Source organism: Anopheles merus, chromosome 2R (genome assembly GCF_017562075.2).
Source record: "Anopheles merus strain MAF chromosome 2R, AmerM5.1, whole genome shotgun sequence".
Lineage (NCBI taxonomy): Eukaryota > Metazoa > Arthropoda > Insecta > Diptera > Culicidae > Anopheles > Anopheles merus.
The window spans coordinates 16,116,764-16,135,731 of record NC_054082.1 but is presented as its reverse complement, the minus strand read 5'-3'; the positions used below and the strand labels follow the sequence as shown (position 1 = coordinate 16,135,731).

Genomic DNA, 18,968 nt, shown 5'->3' with positions numbered 1-18,968 from the left:
TAGCGCATCGTAACAGAGTTGGGAGTTGACATGTTTTGCTGGTGAAAGAGTTTAATGTAGCAAAAACTTAAAATACACAATCATATATAATAATATTTACTGTACTTTACACATGATATTTTTTATTAATAATATAAAACAGAAGACAAACTTTAGGAAAAGATCGTTGAATTTACATGCAATTTTAAACTGATTTTTTTTAAGTTTGAGATTTTTTTTCCATTTTTTGGAGCATTTTCAACGTATCTTGAGTTTCAGATACATTTATTAATTTTCATTTGATCTTCAATTCTTCATTTCACCCTCTTGCATTAGGTAAAAAGACAAAATTCATAATGATTATTTCTATGTACTGCGTAACGATGATTTCAAATTGTCAAACCCGCTCAGCTGATTCGAAGTGCAGCTGTCCCGCTCCGTTTTCGAACAGCGCGCCGTTTGACAGCTGTCAGCTCGTCGTGTTGTTGTTGCTGCTGCTGCTGTTGCTGCTGCTGTTATTGCGCCCGCTATCGGTCGCTGCAAACGAAAACACTTTGCGCTGCATTCCGCTTTCCCTTCTGGTTTCGGTGTGCAAATGCGTTTCGCTGGTGAAAGTGCAACCCGTCACAGCGATCGGTGGTCTGAAAATTGCTCCTCGCCAAGTGATAAACTCACTGCAACGTTTTGTGATAGCATTAGGATTTGTGTGTGTGCGTGTGTTTTGTGATTTCGTGTGCTCCCTCCATAACAGCGAACGCAGCGCAGTGCATTCTTGTGATCGTGTGTCGTAAGGCGAAGAAAATCCTTCAAAGCGCCCGTGTGCATGTGCTTGTCGTCCCATTGCATCCTGCCGTGTCTCGTGAGCGTTGAGGCGGAAAACGTGACGTGCCATTTTCCGTACCACACTACAATGCACACACGCGGGCACAGCGAAACGCAGTGAAAATAGGGTAACGAAGGAAGGTGCAAGGTGTACGGGTACAGGTGCACCCGGACTCACTGATGCAACAGACGGTGCACAGCAGGTACGGTACAGCTTGTGTGCGTTTGTGTATCAGTGTGCGCGTTTGTGTTCGTCAGTGCAATCGAGTCATCGTCATCAGCGAATCGGGGAATTGCCTTCATCCGGGTAGGCAAAGTCCAAACAAGCGCAGTGAACCTCTGTTCGTAATAGACAGAAAATAAATAATAATAACACGAGAATGGCCAACTGAATGACCCCCTGCGTTTCCCCGCGTAGCATACCCGCGTCGTTCTCGGGGTGAAGCAACACGATAATGATAAGCCGCAGTGCGGACCGTCGGCGGAATTGTATTTGCTTTCAGTCGTGTGCCAGCCGTGTGTAGGGTAAGATTACGCCACTCGCACGTTCATACCGTCGACCACATTGTTACAATTATCGCAATGGAGCAGCAGCAGCAGGGAGCCGACACCATGGAAGGTGCGTCGGAAGAGCAGCAGAGCTTGATGCTGTTCGACACGCTGATCGATCTTTGCCGCAACAACATCGCCTACTTTGAGGGCGATGATACGGAAACCGGTTTGCGGCTGCACGGCGCATTCGTCGGGCTGATCGATCACATCGAGATGGCCAAACCGCTCGTCCGGACGGTGCAGAGCTTCATGGGCGAGTACGATTTCGACCCGTCCGTCCCGGGGAACGGGTTTCGCAGCTTTCTGTACGTGGTCGAGTGCTGCGTGAAGACGGCGCTGAAGCTGGCCCGCTACGTGATGGAAAACCGCAGCACGATCCTGTTCCGGAAGGCGGTGTACGTGAAGGAGGTCGAAGCGTACAACCACCTGATGGCCAGCCTGTGTACCTGCCTGCAGCACACGCAAACGCTGCGCGAGTGGACCCGCCAGTCGGGCGACCTGTTCCCGGACGAGTCGCACTCGGTCGAGGAGCTGTTTGCGCGCGGCGGCATCATCAACCAGTACTGCTTTTACGGCCGGTGCCTCGGGTTTCAGTTTTGCGACTCGATCAAACCGCTGCTCAAGTTCATCTCGATCGGGATGGCCGGCTTCTCCGAGGGCTACTACTCCGAGGGCGGCCGGATCTCGAAAGCGACCAGCCTGATGTACACCAGCACCAAGTACATGCTCGATCCGGAGCTGCGCGCCCGGCGCATCGTGAACATTTCGCAAAACTCGAACGTGGATTTTTGTAAAGCGTTTTGGTTTCTGGCCGAGTCGGAAATGATGCACACGCTGCCATCGTTTGTCGGCTTCAAGGTGAAGGTGAACCGGGTGATAACGATCCCGCCCGAACCGATACAGCTGAAAACGGCCCGGGCGCCGGCGTCGAATGGCGTACAGCAGCAGGAGCAGGAGCAGGAAGAGGACGTGTTTGTGGACATTCCCATCCCGAAAAGTCACGGCGGGGCGGCCCCGATCAAGGCGCGGCTGATATCGGCCGTCAAGCGGAAGGGCATGATCGGCGAGCGGAGCAACTCGCAGCGCAGCACCATCTACCCGGCGTCCCGCGGCCTGCTGTTCCACTGTCACGGCGGTGGGTTCGTAGCGCAGAGCTCCAAATCGCACGAAACGTACCTGCGCGAGTGGGCCGTCACGCTGAACGTGCCGATACTGTCGATCGACTACAGCCTCGCCCCGGAAGCACCGTTCCCGCGCGCCCTGGAGGAGGTGTTTTACGCGTACTGCTGGGCGCTGCGCAACTGCGAGCTGCTCGGTACGACCGGCGAGCGGATCATACTGGCGGGCGATTCGGCCGGCGCCAACCTTAACCTGGGCTGCGCGATGCGAGCGATCGAGCTGGGCGTACGCCGCCCGGACGGCATCTTTCTGGCGTACTGCCCGGTGCTGATCAGCTTCGTGCCGAGCCCGGCGCGGATGCTTTGCCTGATGGATCCGCTGCTACCGTTCGGGTTCATGATGCGCTGCCTGAAGGCGTACGCCTGTCCGAGTTTGGAGGTGCTGGAGGAAAACCGGAAGCGGCACGAGCAGCGCCAAGCGATCGTGAATGCGGGCCAGCAGATGCGCAACAACAATGTGAGCGTGGTGGTGCCAAGCGACGAGCGAAAGGTGGAGCAGGAGAAGACACCGGATCGGTCGGATTCCGGGGATGATGATAACTCGATGTGGGAGCAGCTGAACAGTGCCAACACAGTGCAGGTAATTTGATTGAAATTGAAAAGAAACACATTCTTTTTCCAGGCAGGGCTTACACACAGCCCCCAAAAAACACAGGAACGTTGTTTCACTGACCTTTGCGATTAGCTGGAATGGCGATAGTGGCGAAAATGAGTGAATGTTGACGGTGCTTTGTGCTAATCAGAATGAATTCTTCCTGATGCTTTAACCTTACGGGTCTTGGTGCCTGCCTGATCCATGATTGCTGCTACCTCTTGAGATGAAGATTGGCCGCCAAGTGCAAAGTTCTGTGCACGCTAGGCGTTGAATCATCTGCTCCCGGATTGCACACTAAACGCGGTGCTGATTCAATGCACCACTACTGACGTTCATTGTACCGGATGTGTAATGAGGAAGGCAGTGTAATTTGGGTGTTATTTTTAGCCGCCCATGCCGATAGAACAAATCAATAAACTCCCAGCAAGACGCTCTGAGTGATGTAACCCTGTCATCTCTCGTTACATCTGCACGAGCAACGTTATGGCGCTTGTGAAGAGCGTGTGATTTCGTAATCAACGCGTTATCGCGTTCTTTGCTTCTTTTGGTGCCAACCGTCTAACCGGAGCTTCCTTGTTACTCTCTCCACCCCTCCTTCCCCACTGCAGCTTCAAAATCAGCACCTCAGCCCGGTAAGCGACACGGCGAGCGATACGCTGGCGCTGCAGAGCCAATCCCTCGGCAATACAATCGACATCATCAGCCCGGACGAGAGCAACACGATCACGTCGCTGGAGGAGGACTCCCAGCCGATCACGCTGCAGCAGGTCAACTTGAACACGGAGCGCAGCAATGTGACCGTGGTCGATGATTTGGATATGGATATGCCGAGCGACATTAGCTCGGAGCAAAACACGAACCAGAATGTGGCGAACTTTATCAATAGGTACGGTGCGAATGGGAAGGGAGTTGCGAGTGGCAATGAGCTAATTAATTACCCCTTGCTTTTCCTTTGCTTCAGCTACGTCCTCGACACGACCACCAATGCTGCCGGTGAGCTGGAACCGATCCTTCGTCCCGCGTCCCGTTCCCAGTCGGAAGAGAACATCGTGCTCGACATTGGCCGGGAAGCGATAAGCGTTCAGAATCTTCAGGAACGGTAATTGAAAGATGAATTCGATTTTAAGCCAAGATTGTAAACAATTTCGTGCGATTTCCTTTGTACAGCGTCACGACGGCTGCAAGTAACTTTGTCAGCAAGGTGTCAAACACGCTCACCAGCATTACCGCCTCGAAACCGATCGCAGCAGGCGGCTCGCAGAACGAGCTGCAAACCAATCTGGATGCACTGATCGCCCGCAGCCCGTCCGACGAGTTCATCTTTCACGTGCCCAAGGATTCCCACCTGTCGCCGTACTGGGCCTCCGATGAGGTGTTGAGTCAATTTCCCCCGACAAAGATACTGGTGCGTGGGGTGGGACTGTGGGTGCGGGAATCCTGTGCGTTAAATTGTGTTCACTTACCTTACCTTCTCGTTGCAGACCGTCGTGCTCGATCCCTGTCTGGATGATTGTGTGATGTTTGCCAAAAGACTGAAGAGCTTACACCGGTCCGTTTCGCTTGACATTTTGCCCGGGCTGCCGCATGGATTCTTAAACTTTGCAACTGTAAGTACACTGTGCAGTGTACGGTTCGGTGATAAGGGAATGTTTACAATTACCATCTTTTTCTGCTTTCCGCCCGAATATATAGATTTCCAAAGAAGCGCACGATGGTTCGAAGCTGTGCGTGAAGCGTATCGCCGAGCTGCTCGAAATACCGACCACGCTGGAAGATCCGGGCACGAAGCAGGGCTGCTGTTAGCGAAAATGCTGGTAAGGCAGTGAGGCGTCGCCGTCGGCTGCCAGGCATTGCCGCCACTCCAGACTGAAAACTGTTGTTCCGTAAAGCCCAACCAAAATTTGAACCCAAAACCAAGCAAACAACAGGCTCTAGAGGCTTTGATTTAGCTCAAATGAAACAAACAAGAGGCTCATATACTTCTGGTGCATTACCGAACAGCTCGACGGAACCGAGTGGACCCAAAACACGTGCATAGAATGCGCAATACACGCGTCGTCGTTAAACGTCCCTTTTTGTGAAGCAAAAAACAACCGATTGGCCTTTGATGCTACATCACACCCCTACCCCCCCATTGTGTGTTTAGTGCGATGCGGCTTTATATTATTGCTATTATTGATGCACCTTTTTGCAATCAGCACCAACAAAACCAAAAGAAGAGAAAAAAAACAAAAACGCTCCGGCGTAGTGCAAACGCGAGCATATTGTGCATGGTGGGGTGTAATTTATTATCTGCCTTGTCCGTTTTGCGCTTACTGAATCTTACTGGATTTATATATACAAATATTTCGTAAAGTTGTGTGCATCTATTTGCTGCTTACTCTACGCGTTACCGATATTCAAACTTAGTATGATTAATGTAAGAGGGTCGCGTTAGGCGAAGTTTGGAGAACAAGCGATAATCCACCGAAACCACCGGTGCTTGGGTAGTACGTAAGTCGAGGTAATTTGTGATTATGTTTTCCCTTTACTTTTGTTGCCCGTGCAACACATTGTTTTGTTACAACAGAATCTCGCTTTGTTGTGCCCCATTTACAAATACTATAACACTCCAACTGAATTGTGAACAAACAAGCAAACAATTGTCTCGTTGTGGCTAGTACAAGGAGATTTGAAAAATATTTAAAACACTCCACAAAGGCAATTAGCGCGTATGTTAGGGTTAGCGAATAAGCGGCAAAACCAGTTTAGCAGCATCACACCATCGCACCTGCCTGAATGGTGAAGTGTAAAAACTCGCGCGTGTTATTTCCTGTTGTTACAAAATGTTAGACTACCAACCTACGGTTAATATTTGAAAGAATGGACAATTGTTTCTAGGAAATGGGAAATTTACAGGGGAAACAATAGCCGAATGAGAGGACAGTCAATCATCATATCCATCCGTTTGTGTGGCATAATGATTCCAAGACAAATCACATCCCATTTTCCGGATACTTACAATCATCTTCAGTAGGTTTTGTTACCATCACCGCAACAAAAAAAGACTGGGTTTTTTCGTCTTTATTATCCTTCCTTGACCCATTTCTTGCAAAATACAAAAACACACACAGATGCAGTGGCAAATGATGTGAAACAATCGCTACGTTCTCGTTCATACTCGTTGGAAAGGGAGGGAAAGTGATAATTAAACTATATTTAAAACAGCATTTAAGCAAAGCAAACAAAGAACAAACTACTCTATGTGTACGAAACTTTACAGTTTACGCAAATAATAAGATGATATTTTTGTGGCGCCGGAGAATGTTACTTGTGTATACAGTCATACATACATACTACTTCTACTGCTATCTAGGTAAAGTCTTTAATTTTTTTTCTCTCAGTATAATGATATATTTAAACAATAGTTTCCCCCCTTTTTAAACAAACCGATTCGAGGATGATTAAAACTAAAATAATCTCGCCAATCCGTCTCAATTGTCCTGGTGAAAACCAATCTAAAGTGCGAAGATTGTTGTAATGGGAAATCAGACCAGAACCGTACCTAAATTTTGTGCGAAATATATATTTAATGTATTTTCTCAACTGACAAAAATGTTTTGTGATGGTTGTTTTAATTGAACAATAGTAACAGAGCTGATCAATAAGAGAGTTTCCTGTTTAATCGCGGAACCGGCTAAGAATAAAATCGATTGCGCAAATGGCAAATCAAACCGAGCTATTTTGGGTTTTGCGATTGACCGTATCGATCCATTGTTGTACAGGGTACAACAGGTTCTTCTTCGTTGGCAATGGTAAAGGGCTGTTCCATTAAGTGAGCAAAAGGAAACCGATAGTCATTCCCGTTACGTTATGTAGTGATTAACTTTATTCGTCCTAAGTTATTCTTTTAGATGTTTCGTTCACTGCATGTGTGTGTGTGTGTAGGTGATTTGGGCGCGCATTCGGTACATTATTACTTCGCTTAACTATTGATGAGTACTGCTACAACAGAAACACAAAACAGAACACAGATTTTTCGACCAACGGGACGCAGCTTTTCCTCCCTTTTCCCCTTTAACACGAAGAAGCAGCATGAGGGTGTGTAGTAGCAACCCCCAAGTACACTGAACCACACAGGATTATTATTTAACACGTTTTTTCGAAAGCGGGCGCATTGGGGATGGGGCCAGGGAGGGGGGGAAAGCTGATTCACAGTCGTGTGTGTGTGTGTGTGTGTGTGTGGTCTCGCACGTGGGATGGGGCCGGTGTGAAGTAAAGAACATGTAGCTCACATGTGTACACAATTTAACAAATATAGAACGAACGAACTCCCATCGCCAACTAGTGAAAACGCGCGCGCAAGAAGAATGCAATGGTTCGCCGTTGCCAATGGTTGCGCTCAACGCCCACTGCCTGCCCACTGCGGTCACTGGTTGCTGCACCCGGGTTGCTCGATGGTGGTAGGCGGGTTACATCTTCAAACCCGACCCGGTTTATCGGTTCTTTTCGGCAGCCTGCGGTGTTTGTTGCGTGGTCGAGTTTTGGATGCTCGAATGATTGTTCGCATTGCCAGCGGCTGCCGCCGGTTGCGGTGCCTCACCCGCCGCCTCATGGCTGTCCCCATTCGCAACCCCCGCCTGGTGTTCTCGATCCGCTTCCGAACTGTGCTGATGGGGGCAGCTCATTGCGGCGGCCGCCGCCACCGCAGCCTTTTTCGTGAGCGTCTTCTGCAGTACGTGCGCATCCGCCGGCTCGATCCGTTTGTAGTAGTGCTGCTTCGTTTCCACGATCTCGAACCCGAACCGTTTGTAAAACTCGATCGCACCCTTGTTGTCGACCTTCACGTGCAGGAATATGCTGTCGAAGTTGCCGTCCCGCTCGACGCAGTTCAGGATGTGCTGCACCATCACCGTGCCGATGCCCAGCCGCCGGTACGGGTACAGGCAGCCGAGCGTCATGATGTACAGCCGGCGCATGTTTTCCGACGTGTCGATCCGGGAGCAGACGGCACCGACGACGACATCGTTGTAGTAGGCAAGCTTGGCCAGTTCGCCCGATTCCAGCACGTCCAGGTAGAATTTGTCATTGTACGACACCGGCAGCACGACCGTGTTGATCTTCTTCAGCTGCTTCAGGTTGTGGTGCGTCACGTCGCCCAGCTCGATGTTGGCCCGGGCCGGAGCTTCACGCGTTAGCCTGGTGGGAGGGGGGGAGATGTAAGAGCATAGCGGAGCAGGGGGTAAGAATAAGAACCAGGGATGCCGTGCCCCATTCAAGCACCGAGTCTCTCTCACACAGAGACACACGACATTGAGGTTAGATGTGGTGTGGAGCGGTCTGATCCGATCGGGCGCCACCGTTCCCGGGTTCCTCCAGTCGGTCCACACTTACCGAGTCATGGGTGAAGGCTGCAAAAGGATCCGCGGGTGGGCTGATTCGTGCTACAAATGAAGAGGCGAATGCAACTACGGACGAGGCGGTGAAGATTTCGAGCCAAAAGTTGGCACAAGACTTAATTATTTTTTTCTCTCTCGTCCGAATGAGCAAAAAAGACGTCTGTATTTGTCAGCCAACTGACGTTTCGGGTCGGGCTGTCAACATGACAGCACGCATGTTAGCAAGTGGTTAGACTCACGGAGTTGCAATATACATTTTTTTGCTATTTAGCGACTTTGAATGCGTAAAATGTATGTGTTGCATAATAATCAATTTTGCAAATATCTTCCAATTCCAAAAAAAAAGCAATTTTCTGGGATAAAAAGCTAATAAATGTATTTTTTTTTCTTCCACAGCTGTAGCTTGGTGTAGCCGCACCCTGACAACTGTCACTTTCCTTTGTTGTTGAAAAAGCGAATCCTACACGGAAGGGTGATTGTTTGTTCGGGCTTCGAGAAAAAGAGTCGTAATTAAAGTGTTCTGTGCAAATTTTCACAAAAAATCCTCCATCGAACGAAACCAAACGATAAACGGGATAAGCGTTTATAATGGGAGCCGTTTTGGGACTGGTTTCAGCGGCCAACGTAAGTGCAGCGAAGCTCTGACCATCGGATCGCTTCCATATCGATTTTCCACACTGGTGTAATGACTCCATCAAGGCCAATCACAAAACACAAGCACAGAATGAAAAAAAAACAGCTCAACTTTCGAGAAGATTTGTTCATTCTCATAATTTGATTAGCCTATCTGCATGACAATTTTGTAGCGTGATTCATCGTACCACGGCGGATCATTTCGTTTGTTTGCTGGAAGATGTCTTCCCATGTTTGTTATCTTGTGTTTATGTTTGTTTGCTTTTTTTCTGTTTTCCCTAGCTGGCCTGCTGCTGCACGGGAACGGCCTGCTCGCTGTGCTGCTCCCTGTGCCCCTCGTCGCTCAAGTCCAACTCGACCGCGACCCGCTTCATGTACGCGCTGATGCTGGTGCTCGGTGCCATCGTGGGGGCCATCATGTTAGCGCCCGGTCTGCAGGACTTCCTGCAGAAGGTACCGTTCTGTGCGAACTCAACGTCGACCGCTTCCGGCTTTGTGCCGGGCGGTGAAACGATCGACTGTAGCTCGGCCGTCGGCTATCTGGCCGTGTATCGCATTTGCTTTGCGCTCGTGTGCTTCTTCGCCCTGTGGGCACTGATGATGATCGGCGTGCGCTCGTCGAAGGACCCGCGGGCCGCACTGCAGAACGGTTTCTGGGGCATCAAGTTTATGATCGTGATCTGCATCGCGATCGGTGCCTTTTTCATCCCGGAAACCGGGTTCGGGCCGGCCTGGATGTGGGTCGGCCTGATCGGAGGGTTCGCCTTCATACTGGTGCAGCTCGTGTACATCATTGACTTTGCGCACAACTGGGCGGAGGCCTGGGTGAGCAACTACGAGGAGGACGAGTCGCGCGGCTGGTTTGCGGCCCTGTGCTGCGCCACCGGCGTGCAGTACGTGCTGTCGCTGACCGGCATCGTGCTGCTGTACGTGTACTTCACGCAGGCGGACGATTGCTCGCTGAACAAGTTCTTCATCACGTTCAATATGCTGCTGTGCATCGCGGTTAGCTTTTTGTCGATTTTGCCCCGCGTACAGGAGTACCAGCCCCGGTCGGGGCTGCTGCAAAGCGCCATGGTAACGCTGTACACGGTCTATCTGACCTGGTCGGCCGTCGCGAACAATCCGGATGCGGAGTGCAATCCCGGCTTCCTGGGCATCATTGGCGAGAAATCGAACAAGGTACACTTTGACAAGACGAGCATCGTGGGGCTGATCATTTGGTTGCTGTGCATCCTGTACTCGTCCCTCCGCTCGGCCAGCAACGTGTCGCGGCTTCCCGATCTGGAAAATCAAGGTAAGAAGCGTGTGGCAGGGTGTAGGAGCGTGCTTATTATTAATGCACCACTAACTTTAGTTTGTAGCAAGGAAGTGGGGGTGTTGTTTAGCAAACTACTAACACTCGATTTCTCTAACTCTTGTATCTTTTATGCGCCTTTTGTGTGGATCCTTCTTTATTTGCACAACCACCGCACGTTGTCGATGTGTATTATGTATCACCATGTTTGGTTCGTTTGATTTCTTGCACTGCAATCCAATCTAATCGAAAAAGATCTTACAGCTAGCGATGATGGATCGAATGCCGGCGGTCGCCATGGCAATGAGGTGCGTGACAACGAGGAGAGTGCCGTCGCGTACAACTGGTCCCTGTTTCACATCGTCTTCATCACGGCCACGCTGTACGTGATGATGACGCTTACCAACTGGTATCAGTAAGTATATTAATTATATTGAGTTGTTTCTCATGATCGCTAAAGCGGAGCGTTCTTTACAGGCCAAATTCTTCACTCGATACGCTGAACGCGAATGCTGCCTCGATGTGGGTGAAGGTGGTTTCCAGCTGGATGTGCGTTGCCCTGTACGGCTGGACGCTGGTGGCCCCGATGGTACTTACCGACCGTGAATTTTAAGCTGGTCTAAATAATGTGCTACACTTTTCCCGCTACAACTATATTACTCATCTTGAACTAACTTTACCCGATAGGAATGTAAGACAAATTATAGTTTTTTTTTTAAATGAATTAATTGTGATATGAATAAGAGAGGGAACTGGAGGAGGATGAAGAATTGGGCGAGAATTGTAGGCAGCATATGAAGCCGGGTGCGGATAATGTGCGTAGGAAAATTAGTTCTGGGAATCACATACTCTTTCAACGCTAATATTAATTCTATATTTTACGCAACATTTGGTTTGAAAGTCTAGTTTTCCCAATGTACATAGCGTCACACATGCACGATCCCAGCCGGTCTATGTGTGTGAGGTTATACATTTAGCAACGATCATCTTCAACTCCCAAAAAACAAACAGCAACTATACGAACCGCCAATAAAGCTAGTGGACTTTAGGGTACTGTCCTCCCAAATTACTTGTGTCGCCCGGCAGCGAGTTCAATCCGCTCGACCGTCTTCTCCCGGCCGAGTATTTCCATCATCTCCGGCACGGACGGACCCTCCTGCAGTCCGCTCAGCCCCGAACGGAGCGCCTTCATCAGCTTCTCAAATGCAAGGTGGTTTCGTTCGGCGAACGATTTAATGAACCGGCTCAGCTCCGATTTGTTAAACTCCGGCACTTCTGCTTCGGCGGCGAGGTTCTTTGCCAGCACGGCTAGAATGTCTGTCCGGTGAGAGAACGCGTTGGGAAAGGTAAGAAAGAGAATACAAAACTACATGCGGGAAGCACCTACCGGCATCGATTATCTGCTGCTTGGTAGGTTTGGGCAGCACCCACAGAAAGGAAAGCTTGCTCTTCACCAGATCCTGCAGCGAGTCTATCCTTGGCAGCGACCAGCTCAGCACATCCCGCACGTGTTCCGGATTGAGCTGCAGGTTTTTCACGTCCTTCGCGAACTCCTTCCGCACCATCTCCGTCACCTCGCGGACAATCCGTTCGGCGGCTTCACTGTCGTGCTGCAGCTTGTACCTAATTTCCACCCGATTGAAGTGCTTCAACAGCTCCGGATTCAACCGGCTCGAGTTGGCATTGATCTTCTTCAGATCAAACTGTCGTATCAGATCGGTCAGCTGTGGTGCGTCGATGTCGAGCAGCTCCCGTCCGAAGCCACCGCCACTCTGCGTGATGTAGTTGAGCAGGGCTTGCGGAAAAACGCCATTGTTGCGGTAATGCTCCAGCTGCACGTCGCCCTGCCGCTTGCTAAGCTTCGACCCGTTCGGGTTCATGATGAGCGGCAGATGGGCGTAATGGGGTGGCCGCCAGCCGAACGCGTGAAACAGCTGTATGTGTTTCGGGGTCGAGATTTGCCACTCCACCCCACGGAGCACGTGCGTGATGCGCATGTAGTGGTCGTCCACCACGTTCGCGAAGTGGTAGGTCGGGAAGCCGTCCGATTTGATGATGACCGGATCGCCCTCCTGCTGTGCGATGAAGTACACGATCTTGCCGTAAATCAGATCGTTAAACTCGTCCCCTTTCGAGTGGAGCTTGAAGCGAATGCAGAACTTATCGTTCTTCGCCAGCCGCTCCGCAATCTGGCCCGGCGTCAGGTGACGACATTTGTTGTCGTACTTCGGCACCTGGCGCAGCCGGAGTGCTTCCTTGCGCAGCAGCTCCAGCCGACGCTCGGTACAGAAGCAGTAGTACGCGCGGCCATCTTCCATCAGCTTTTTCACCTCCTGCTTGTAGATTTCGTACCGCTGGCTCTGGGTGTACGGACCGTGCGGTCCACCTTTGTACGGATCTTCGTCCGGTTCGACGCCGGCCCACTTGAGATCGGCGTACATTTTGTCCGCCGCACCCTCTACGAACCGTTCCCGGTCGGTGTCCTCGATGCGCAGCACAAACTTGCCACCGTGCGCTTTCGCGTACAGATAGTTGTACAGCGCTGTCCGTAGCCCACCGAGATGCATGTAGCCTGAGGCAAAAATGGGGAAAGATTGTTAAAACGATAAGGCACGTAAGCAGATGATGGATCCTACCTGTTGGACTAGGTGCAAAACGAACGCGAACTTCCTGCTCATTGCTGGTTGCCGTGTTGGGTGGTGGTGCTGCTGCTGCGGCCGCGCTCTTGCCTGACGGCTTATCACAGTAGAACCGCCAACATCCTACCGACGATGTCCTCAGGGCGGTAAGCAAACCTACTGGAAGACTCGTTTTTCCAAACTGTCCCGAAATAACGCGCATTTTCTGCTCTACACACACATTCCGTCGATGCGCCTGCAGGATGGTGAAATATATTATTGTTTTGAAGCGTGATTGACGTTTTGCGCAAAACAGTAAACAACTCCCGTCACCCCCTTCCTTCCCCACACTTTCGCTAGAGCTGTCACACGCGAACCCAAACGTCAAGCATCAGCTGTTCCGAGCTGTCACAATTGGTGGTGTTTTGTTTCACGCACGCAAAAGCCTTGTTGGTCCGCTCTCGTTTGGCTCGAGGGACGACGGTGAAAAGTGTAATAAACCCGTGCGCGGAACGAATTATGTGACGAGGGAATTCCATTCCTGAAAGGCGGCCACTATTGTGAGCAGTTCAACGGTGGGGCGTTTTGTTTGCTTTGGGAGAATCTGCCCGGCCCAAACTCCAAACGCGCCAAAGCAAAGGAACGTAAATATTCACGGCACGCGCTCGCTAACGTGTGTGTGCTTTACCGAGAACAACAAATTCGTTGTTTTCCTTCCCGCGTGGATTTAAACACAATCGATGCTACTGTGAGTGGTTCCCGTCGTGTGTCCCCGTCCGCGTCATTCGAGAGCCAGCCACCATGAGGAACTACGTGCCAGACATCATCATTCTGTAAGTGAAAGGCTCGTCCTTGAAGCGTAGCTCTAATGGCAAAAACTAACGCCAAAAACTAACGCCAAAAACGCCTTCACTCCTTTCGCTACAGCTTCATCATCATCGTAACGATTACCATCGTCCGGCTGGTATCGCAAATACTGCACGAAACACTCGCCGATGGACCGCCCGAGCTGGTGCTGCCGCCACCGGCCGAAGGTGCCGCACCGAGGCCCGAACTGTCCCTCAGCCAGCTGATCGATCAAAAGTCGAAAGAGTACTCGTGGCTGCTGCGCCTGCTCGTCAACCTGTTCGGCTACTTCTGCATCTTCATCCCGGGCGTGCTGGTCTACAAGTATGCCAAGCGCACCAAGTACATGGAACGTTCGGACCGTTCCCATCTGTCCGCGCTGGTAAAGTTTTGCTACTCCGGCACGGGCACGGACGGTTTGGACCGGCCGCTGGATGGTCCGCCCGGGGCCGGTAAGGGAGCGACCGGCAACAAGCGCACCACGGCCCAGGAGTGTGCCCTGCTCTGCTACTGTCTGGTGGGGCTGATGGGTTCCTACCTTACCTGGGGCGTGCTGCAGGAGAAAATAATGACCCAAGAGTACGAGGGGCCGGAGAAGCGCAAATCGCACTTCAAAGACTCCCAGTTTCTGGTGTTCTCGAACCGTGTGCTCGGCTTCCTGATAACGGCAGTGTATCTCGTGGCGAAGCGCCAGTTCCGGCACCGTGCCCCACTGTACAAGTATTCGTTCGCGTCGTTTTCCAACATCATGAGCGCCTGGTTCCAGTACGAGGCACTGAAGTTCGTCAACTTCCCCACCCAGGTGTTGGCGAAATCGTGCAAAATCATCCCGGTGATGATCATGGGCAAGATCATATCGCGCAACAAGTACGAGTTTTACGAGTATCTGACCGCGGTCATGATCTCCGTCGGTATGATCTTCTTCCTGACCGGCTCGACCGACGAGTCGAAAGCGTCCGCCATGACCACGCTGACCGGCGTGCTGCTGCTCACGTTCTACATGATCTTCGACAGCTTCACCTCGAACTGGCAGGGCGAGCTGTTCAAATCCTACTCGATGAGCTCGATACAGATGATGTGCGGGGTGAACCTGTTCAGCACACTGTTCACCGGGGCGTCGCTCGCGATGCAGGGCGGCTTCTACAGCTCGCTCGTGTTTGCCGTCGACCATCCGAAGTTTGTGATCGACTGTGTGGTGCTGTCGATCTCGTCCGCCATCGGGCAACTGTTCATCTTCTACACGATCGCAACGTTCGGGGCGGTCGTGTTCACGATCATCATGACGCTCCGGCAGGCCGTTGCCATACTGCTGTCCTGCCTGATCTACCAGCACCGGATCTCGTTCCTCGGTGTGGTCGGGGTGCTGATCGTGTTTTTGGCCATCTTTCTCCGGGTGTACTGCAACCAGCGGCTAAAAGCGATCAAGCAACGGCACCAGAGCGCACAGGGCGGTGGTTCGGGCGGCAAACCGCGCATCAACGTCTAAGGCGGGCGTGCACGTTTTACTTAAGCTATAAGTAGCAGCAACAGTAGCAGTAGTGGCGTTCATAGTCTCGGATTTGCATTTTACAATTTTAGTCGTTCGATTTCGTAGGCGAAATAGTTGCACCGACAGTAGCCAGTTTCGCCTGTGATCGCAGAATCTAATTTTTAGTTTCATCTACCCATAACCCCAGTTAAGATAATAACGTTCCAATTCCAGGGCCAGCCAGCTGTTCTGGGTGTGTTTTAGTTTTAGCGAGATAACAGATGTTTTATTTATAACGACAGTGGATGCATCGAGAGCGCAGATGTGTCGCGATTGCGGTTGTTTGAGACCGGACAGCGGACCGGGGCGGAAGAGTAACCGAACCGATCAACGATCAACGCTTAAACGCTTGTTCTAACCAAAAAGAAAAAAAAGGGTGACGATCGATCGACGATTGTGAATCGCGATCGTAATATGTATGTTTGTCCTGTGTGTATGTGTACCGTTTGGAAAGGCGATAAAATAAAATTGGCGGAAACGAAACGTTGATTGGGTTTCGTTACAATCTTTCCTTTGAGAAAACGACAGTTTTAATCGTTTTTTTTTTGTAAATGTTTGCCTCCGTAAAAGCGTAATACGTGGCCCAAAAGGAGGGTGTTTTGTCGTTTGTACGTTTATAAAATAATTTTTCTTTCTTTTCCAGACCCTCAAAAGGGCAACTATCAGCGAGAATGAATGATGATAGGATTTTAACAGGCCGCCGCAAATTTTAAAGCGATTTTTAATGAACGTCACATTATCGTCCGGTTGTCGCTGGAACGCATAAAAGCCATACGTACGGCAAGGTGGGGTTTAGACTCGTTTGGCACCGACAGCAGCCAAAGTAGAATCCAATCAACATGAGTCGACTCAAAGCATGGATATGGTCGGTACAAATTATTACCATCTCAATGATGCTTCAGGTATGTAAGAGAAAAAGGAGCGGCGGGGGGGGGGGTTTGGTTTGTGGAAATAAATATATATTTTTATTCCTTTTAAATCTTCCAGGAAGCCGTTGGGCAAACGACTTCAGCACCGGTTAAGGTAAGCCATATGCGTTAAACTGTTGCCATTGTTTAAACTGCATAATTTCATAATTTCCATTGTTTCTCTTTGCTGCCGCTCCAGCGAGCACATCGTCTAATTATTATGGATTACGAAAAAATAGGAGCAACGGCGGTAAGTAGCTAGAGCTTAGTAGGAGCGGCTCATGTTTATGCAATAATACGTACGTTATGTTGTGGTTGGGGCGGTTTTTTTTTATTCCTCCATTCCAGGCATCCCAACAGTCGGCTCCGTTGCGTGTGCAGGTAATTATGTGAGTGCAGAATAAATTAGCTTCCCTTTTCTATAATCGGGGTCGAATTTTCTTGTGCTTTTAAATACAGACTACTACAAGACGGCCGGGTGCAACACAGGTTAGTTGAGGGGAGAAAGCTGCCATTTAAAATGTCTTTTTTAAAAAAAGTGTCGTTTTAAAATTCCAGGTCCGAAATCCAGGAGTTCAAGCGAAATCCGGTGGTACGGTAAGCAAGATTTACCCCGGTTTTTGAAGCGACATTCCCGTTGGATTTAACTCGCTTGTATGTTTCAATTTTTAGGTCGCATACAGTGCTGGATTTGGGGCAGCAAGTGTGGTGCCTGAGTGTACGAACTGTACCTCTGTGGACGATGCTTTCGCTACACTCGACTATGACTACGCCAATCTGACTTGGCTCGCGAATGTGAGCTATCCGGAATATACGGCGCTGGAACTGGGTACAGACAAGGGTACGTGGATGTGCTCGCTACTTGCTGCTGAGCTGCAAAGCGCAGTATTTTTTTTTTTTTTTTGCTAAATTGTTTCCCTCTTTCCAGTGACAATGCAACCGATAGTCGTCAGCAATGTTACGATGCTCCCTGTTGGCGTCCCAATATCTTTAGTAGTGACTACTCCCAACGTGCTTCAACCGGTTGTACCGGAAAGTCCTAGCATTGTGGACACAGCGGTCATTAGACCGTTGCCCGTTCCTACCGACGTTAGCGTAAGTACGGAAAGCACAGCAGTTTCCTCTACCACTGTGGCCAGTGTACCATCCCCTACAAAGCGACGCGTGAAAAAGACACGATCTACGACCAAAGCTACCACCACCACCACCACCACTACTACCACGACAACGACCACCCAACCTCCGAGACGTATGAAAACGAAAAAGTCCAAACGTGGTCGAAATATCAAGCAAACGAGCACGGAGCGTACGAGGGGTAAACCATCGCGCCAATCCCCCAAAAAAGGCGCACGCAAGTCCCGGACTACCACCACCACTAAGGCATCGGCCAAGGAGCGCCAAGGCAATATGAAAGGGAAGAATAAAATTGCCTTAATCCGTTATGCTGCGTGCGCAAATGATGTGGTTTTCAGAAGAAGAGCAAACAAAAAGGGAGTGTAGTTTCAACGGAAAAGGTACGCCTTCATTTTAAACAAGCTTCCTGCGTAGCTAATGAGAACAGAATAGTCGCTGGAGTTCGCACTGAGCTAGCTGGTGCACGTGTGTTGTGGCGGTGTGATATTATCGTAGTTCTTATTATGCTGCCCGGTGGAGCCGTTTTTTTCTTTGAAGCTTTTAAAGGCAATTGTTTTACGTTGAAGGTGCACTGAAATGGCCCACTTGAAATAGCAACGGCAAAGGTACGGTAATAGCTAGAAAAGATCTCTCGCCAAACCATGCTTTGCGCCTGTAAGATATGCAATATGATGTTTAACCATTTCTTTCTTTACTTTTCCACAATAAAATACTTGTAATAACACGGAATAAATACTTTATTCATTGTTTATTTTTTAAATGTTAGGGAGGAATGGCTATAAATAATAATTTTAAACTTTGGTAGTTTCAATTTAATATACTTTTATGCACATCTCAGAAAGGTATGCATCCATATTGGTATGCAGCCAGATTGCATACCGTGCAGGCGTTCTGTATAATCGAGCACTAGGAAAATGTTTGTTTCGGCAAACTGGAGTGCGAGACGAAAGAACATTTCGACAGTTTTGCTTTACTTCTTTCTAAAGCTGCTTAAGCACGCTTTTCCTTTTCCGTGGTTTTGAATCATCACCAGCAGTTGCAGTTCAAAATTCATTAGAATCAGAAAGAGAATGTGCAGCTGAGAAAGCTTCTCCACACGGTTGCATGCACACGCTGCAAATAGTGGTGGAGTGCTATAGAAAGAAGCTGTAGCTCACCCAACCTTATTACATTCTTTGAAAACATGAAGTGAAACTGGATTGTCATATGCGCTAAGAACCGAGCAGAACTATTTCACGTGACGTTGATATCTGATTACGTTGGTTTAACCATAAGTGTGTGTGTGCGTGGCACTAGTTGCAAAGGTTTTTCTTCTTTCTTCCATTGTAAAAACGATGATTGCGCTGCAGCTTACCGTTTGTTACGCGAGGCGAACACATGCACACGTGATGCCATCATTTTGACGCGCGAAGTATTGAGCATCCTCACGCTAGCGGGTTATTACTGTTGTTTCGTGTCGAGCAAAACACCTTCCCAGCAACGAACCCGTCAGCAATCATC

The 18,968-nt window shown here is 49.8% G+C and overlaps 6 protein-coding genes across 7 annotated transcripts; 4 read left to right on the top strand and 2 right to left on the bottom strand.

Annotated features, from left to right (window-relative positions):
* Window positions 1-472: 472 nt before the first annotated feature.
* Window positions 473-5,945, top strand: LOC121591090 (hormone-sensitive lipase). Its single transcript, XM_041911465.1, has 6 exons — window positions 473-3,111; window positions 3,735-4,012; window positions 4,088-4,225; window positions 4,294-4,531; window positions 4,608-4,733; window positions 4,819-5,945. The coding sequence occupies exons 1-6, from the start codon at window positions 1,384-1,386 to the stop codon at window positions 4,927-4,929; spliced, it is 2,619 nt and encodes an 872-aa protein (XP_041767399.1). The 5' UTR covers window positions 473-1,383; the 3' UTR covers window positions 4,930-5,945.
* Window positions 5,946-6,470: 525 nt separating this feature from the next.
* LOC121591095 (probable N-acetyltransferase san) lies at window positions 6,471-8,683 on the bottom strand. Its single transcript, XM_041911471.1, has 2 exons — window positions 8,500-8,683; window positions 6,471-8,304 (listed from the first exon to the last, which is right to left on the bottom strand). The coding sequence occupies exons 1-2, from the start codon at window positions 8,505-8,507 to the stop codon at window positions 7,602-7,604; spliced, it is 711 nt and encodes a 236-aa protein (XP_041767405.1). The 5' UTR covers window positions 8,508-8,683; the 3' UTR covers window positions 6,471-7,601.
* A 244-nt stretch (window positions 8,684-8,927) lies between these two features.
* LOC121591094 (serine incorporator 1) lies at window positions 8,928-11,481 on the top strand. 2 transcript variants are annotated; one of them, XM_041911469.1, is made up of 4 exons: window positions 8,928-9,128; window positions 9,420-10,434; window positions 10,699-10,849; window positions 10,912-11,481. In XM_041911469.1, exons 1-4 carry the CDS (start codon window positions 9,093-9,095, stop codon window positions 11,045-11,047), a joined length of 1,338 nt encoding a protein of 445 aa, XP_041767403.1. In that variant the 5' UTR covers window positions 8,928-9,092; the 3' UTR covers window positions 11,048-11,481. The 2 variants fall into 2 exon arrangements, with proteins under 2 accessions (XP_041767403.1, XP_041767402.1); XM_041911468.1 differs by having other exon boundaries at window positions 10,690-10,849.
* Window positions 11,286-13,367, bottom strand: LOC121591092 (probable glutamate--tRNA ligase, mitochondrial). The gene is made up of 3 exons (XM_041911466.1): window positions 13,071-13,367; window positions 11,822-13,006; window positions 11,286-11,751 (listed from the first exon to the last, which is right to left on the bottom strand). The coding sequence occupies exons 1-3, from the start codon at window positions 13,273-13,275 to the stop codon at window positions 11,501-11,503; spliced, it is 1,641 nt and encodes a 546-aa protein (XP_041767400.1). The 5' UTR covers window positions 13,276-13,367; the 3' UTR covers window positions 11,286-11,500.
* Window positions 13,368-13,454: 87 nt separating this feature from the next.
* Window positions 13,455-15,929, top strand: LOC121591093 (adenosine 3'-phospho 5'-phosphosulfate transporter 1). Its single transcript, XM_041911467.1, has 2 exons — window positions 13,455-13,885; window positions 13,980-15,929. Exons 1-2 carry the CDS (start codon window positions 13,854-13,856, stop codon window positions 15,382-15,384), a joined length of 1,437 nt encoding a protein of 478 aa, XP_041767401.1. The 5' UTR covers window positions 13,455-13,853; the 3' UTR covers window positions 15,385-15,929.
* A 280-nt stretch (window positions 15,930-16,209) lies between these two features.
* On the top strand, window positions 16,210-18,195 carry LOC121588351 (integumentary mucin C.1-like). Its single transcript, XM_041906176.1, has 8 exons — window positions 16,210-16,328; window positions 16,414-16,449; window positions 16,534-16,584; window positions 16,683-16,715; window positions 16,794-16,823; window positions 16,893-16,931; window positions 17,007-17,175; window positions 17,263-18,195. Exons 1-8 carry the CDS (start codon window positions 16,266-16,268, stop codon window positions 17,832-17,834), a joined length of 993 nt encoding a protein of 330 aa, XP_041762110.1. The 5' UTR covers window positions 16,210-16,265; the 3' UTR covers window positions 17,835-18,195.
* Window positions 18,196-18,968: the final 773 nt, after the last annotated feature.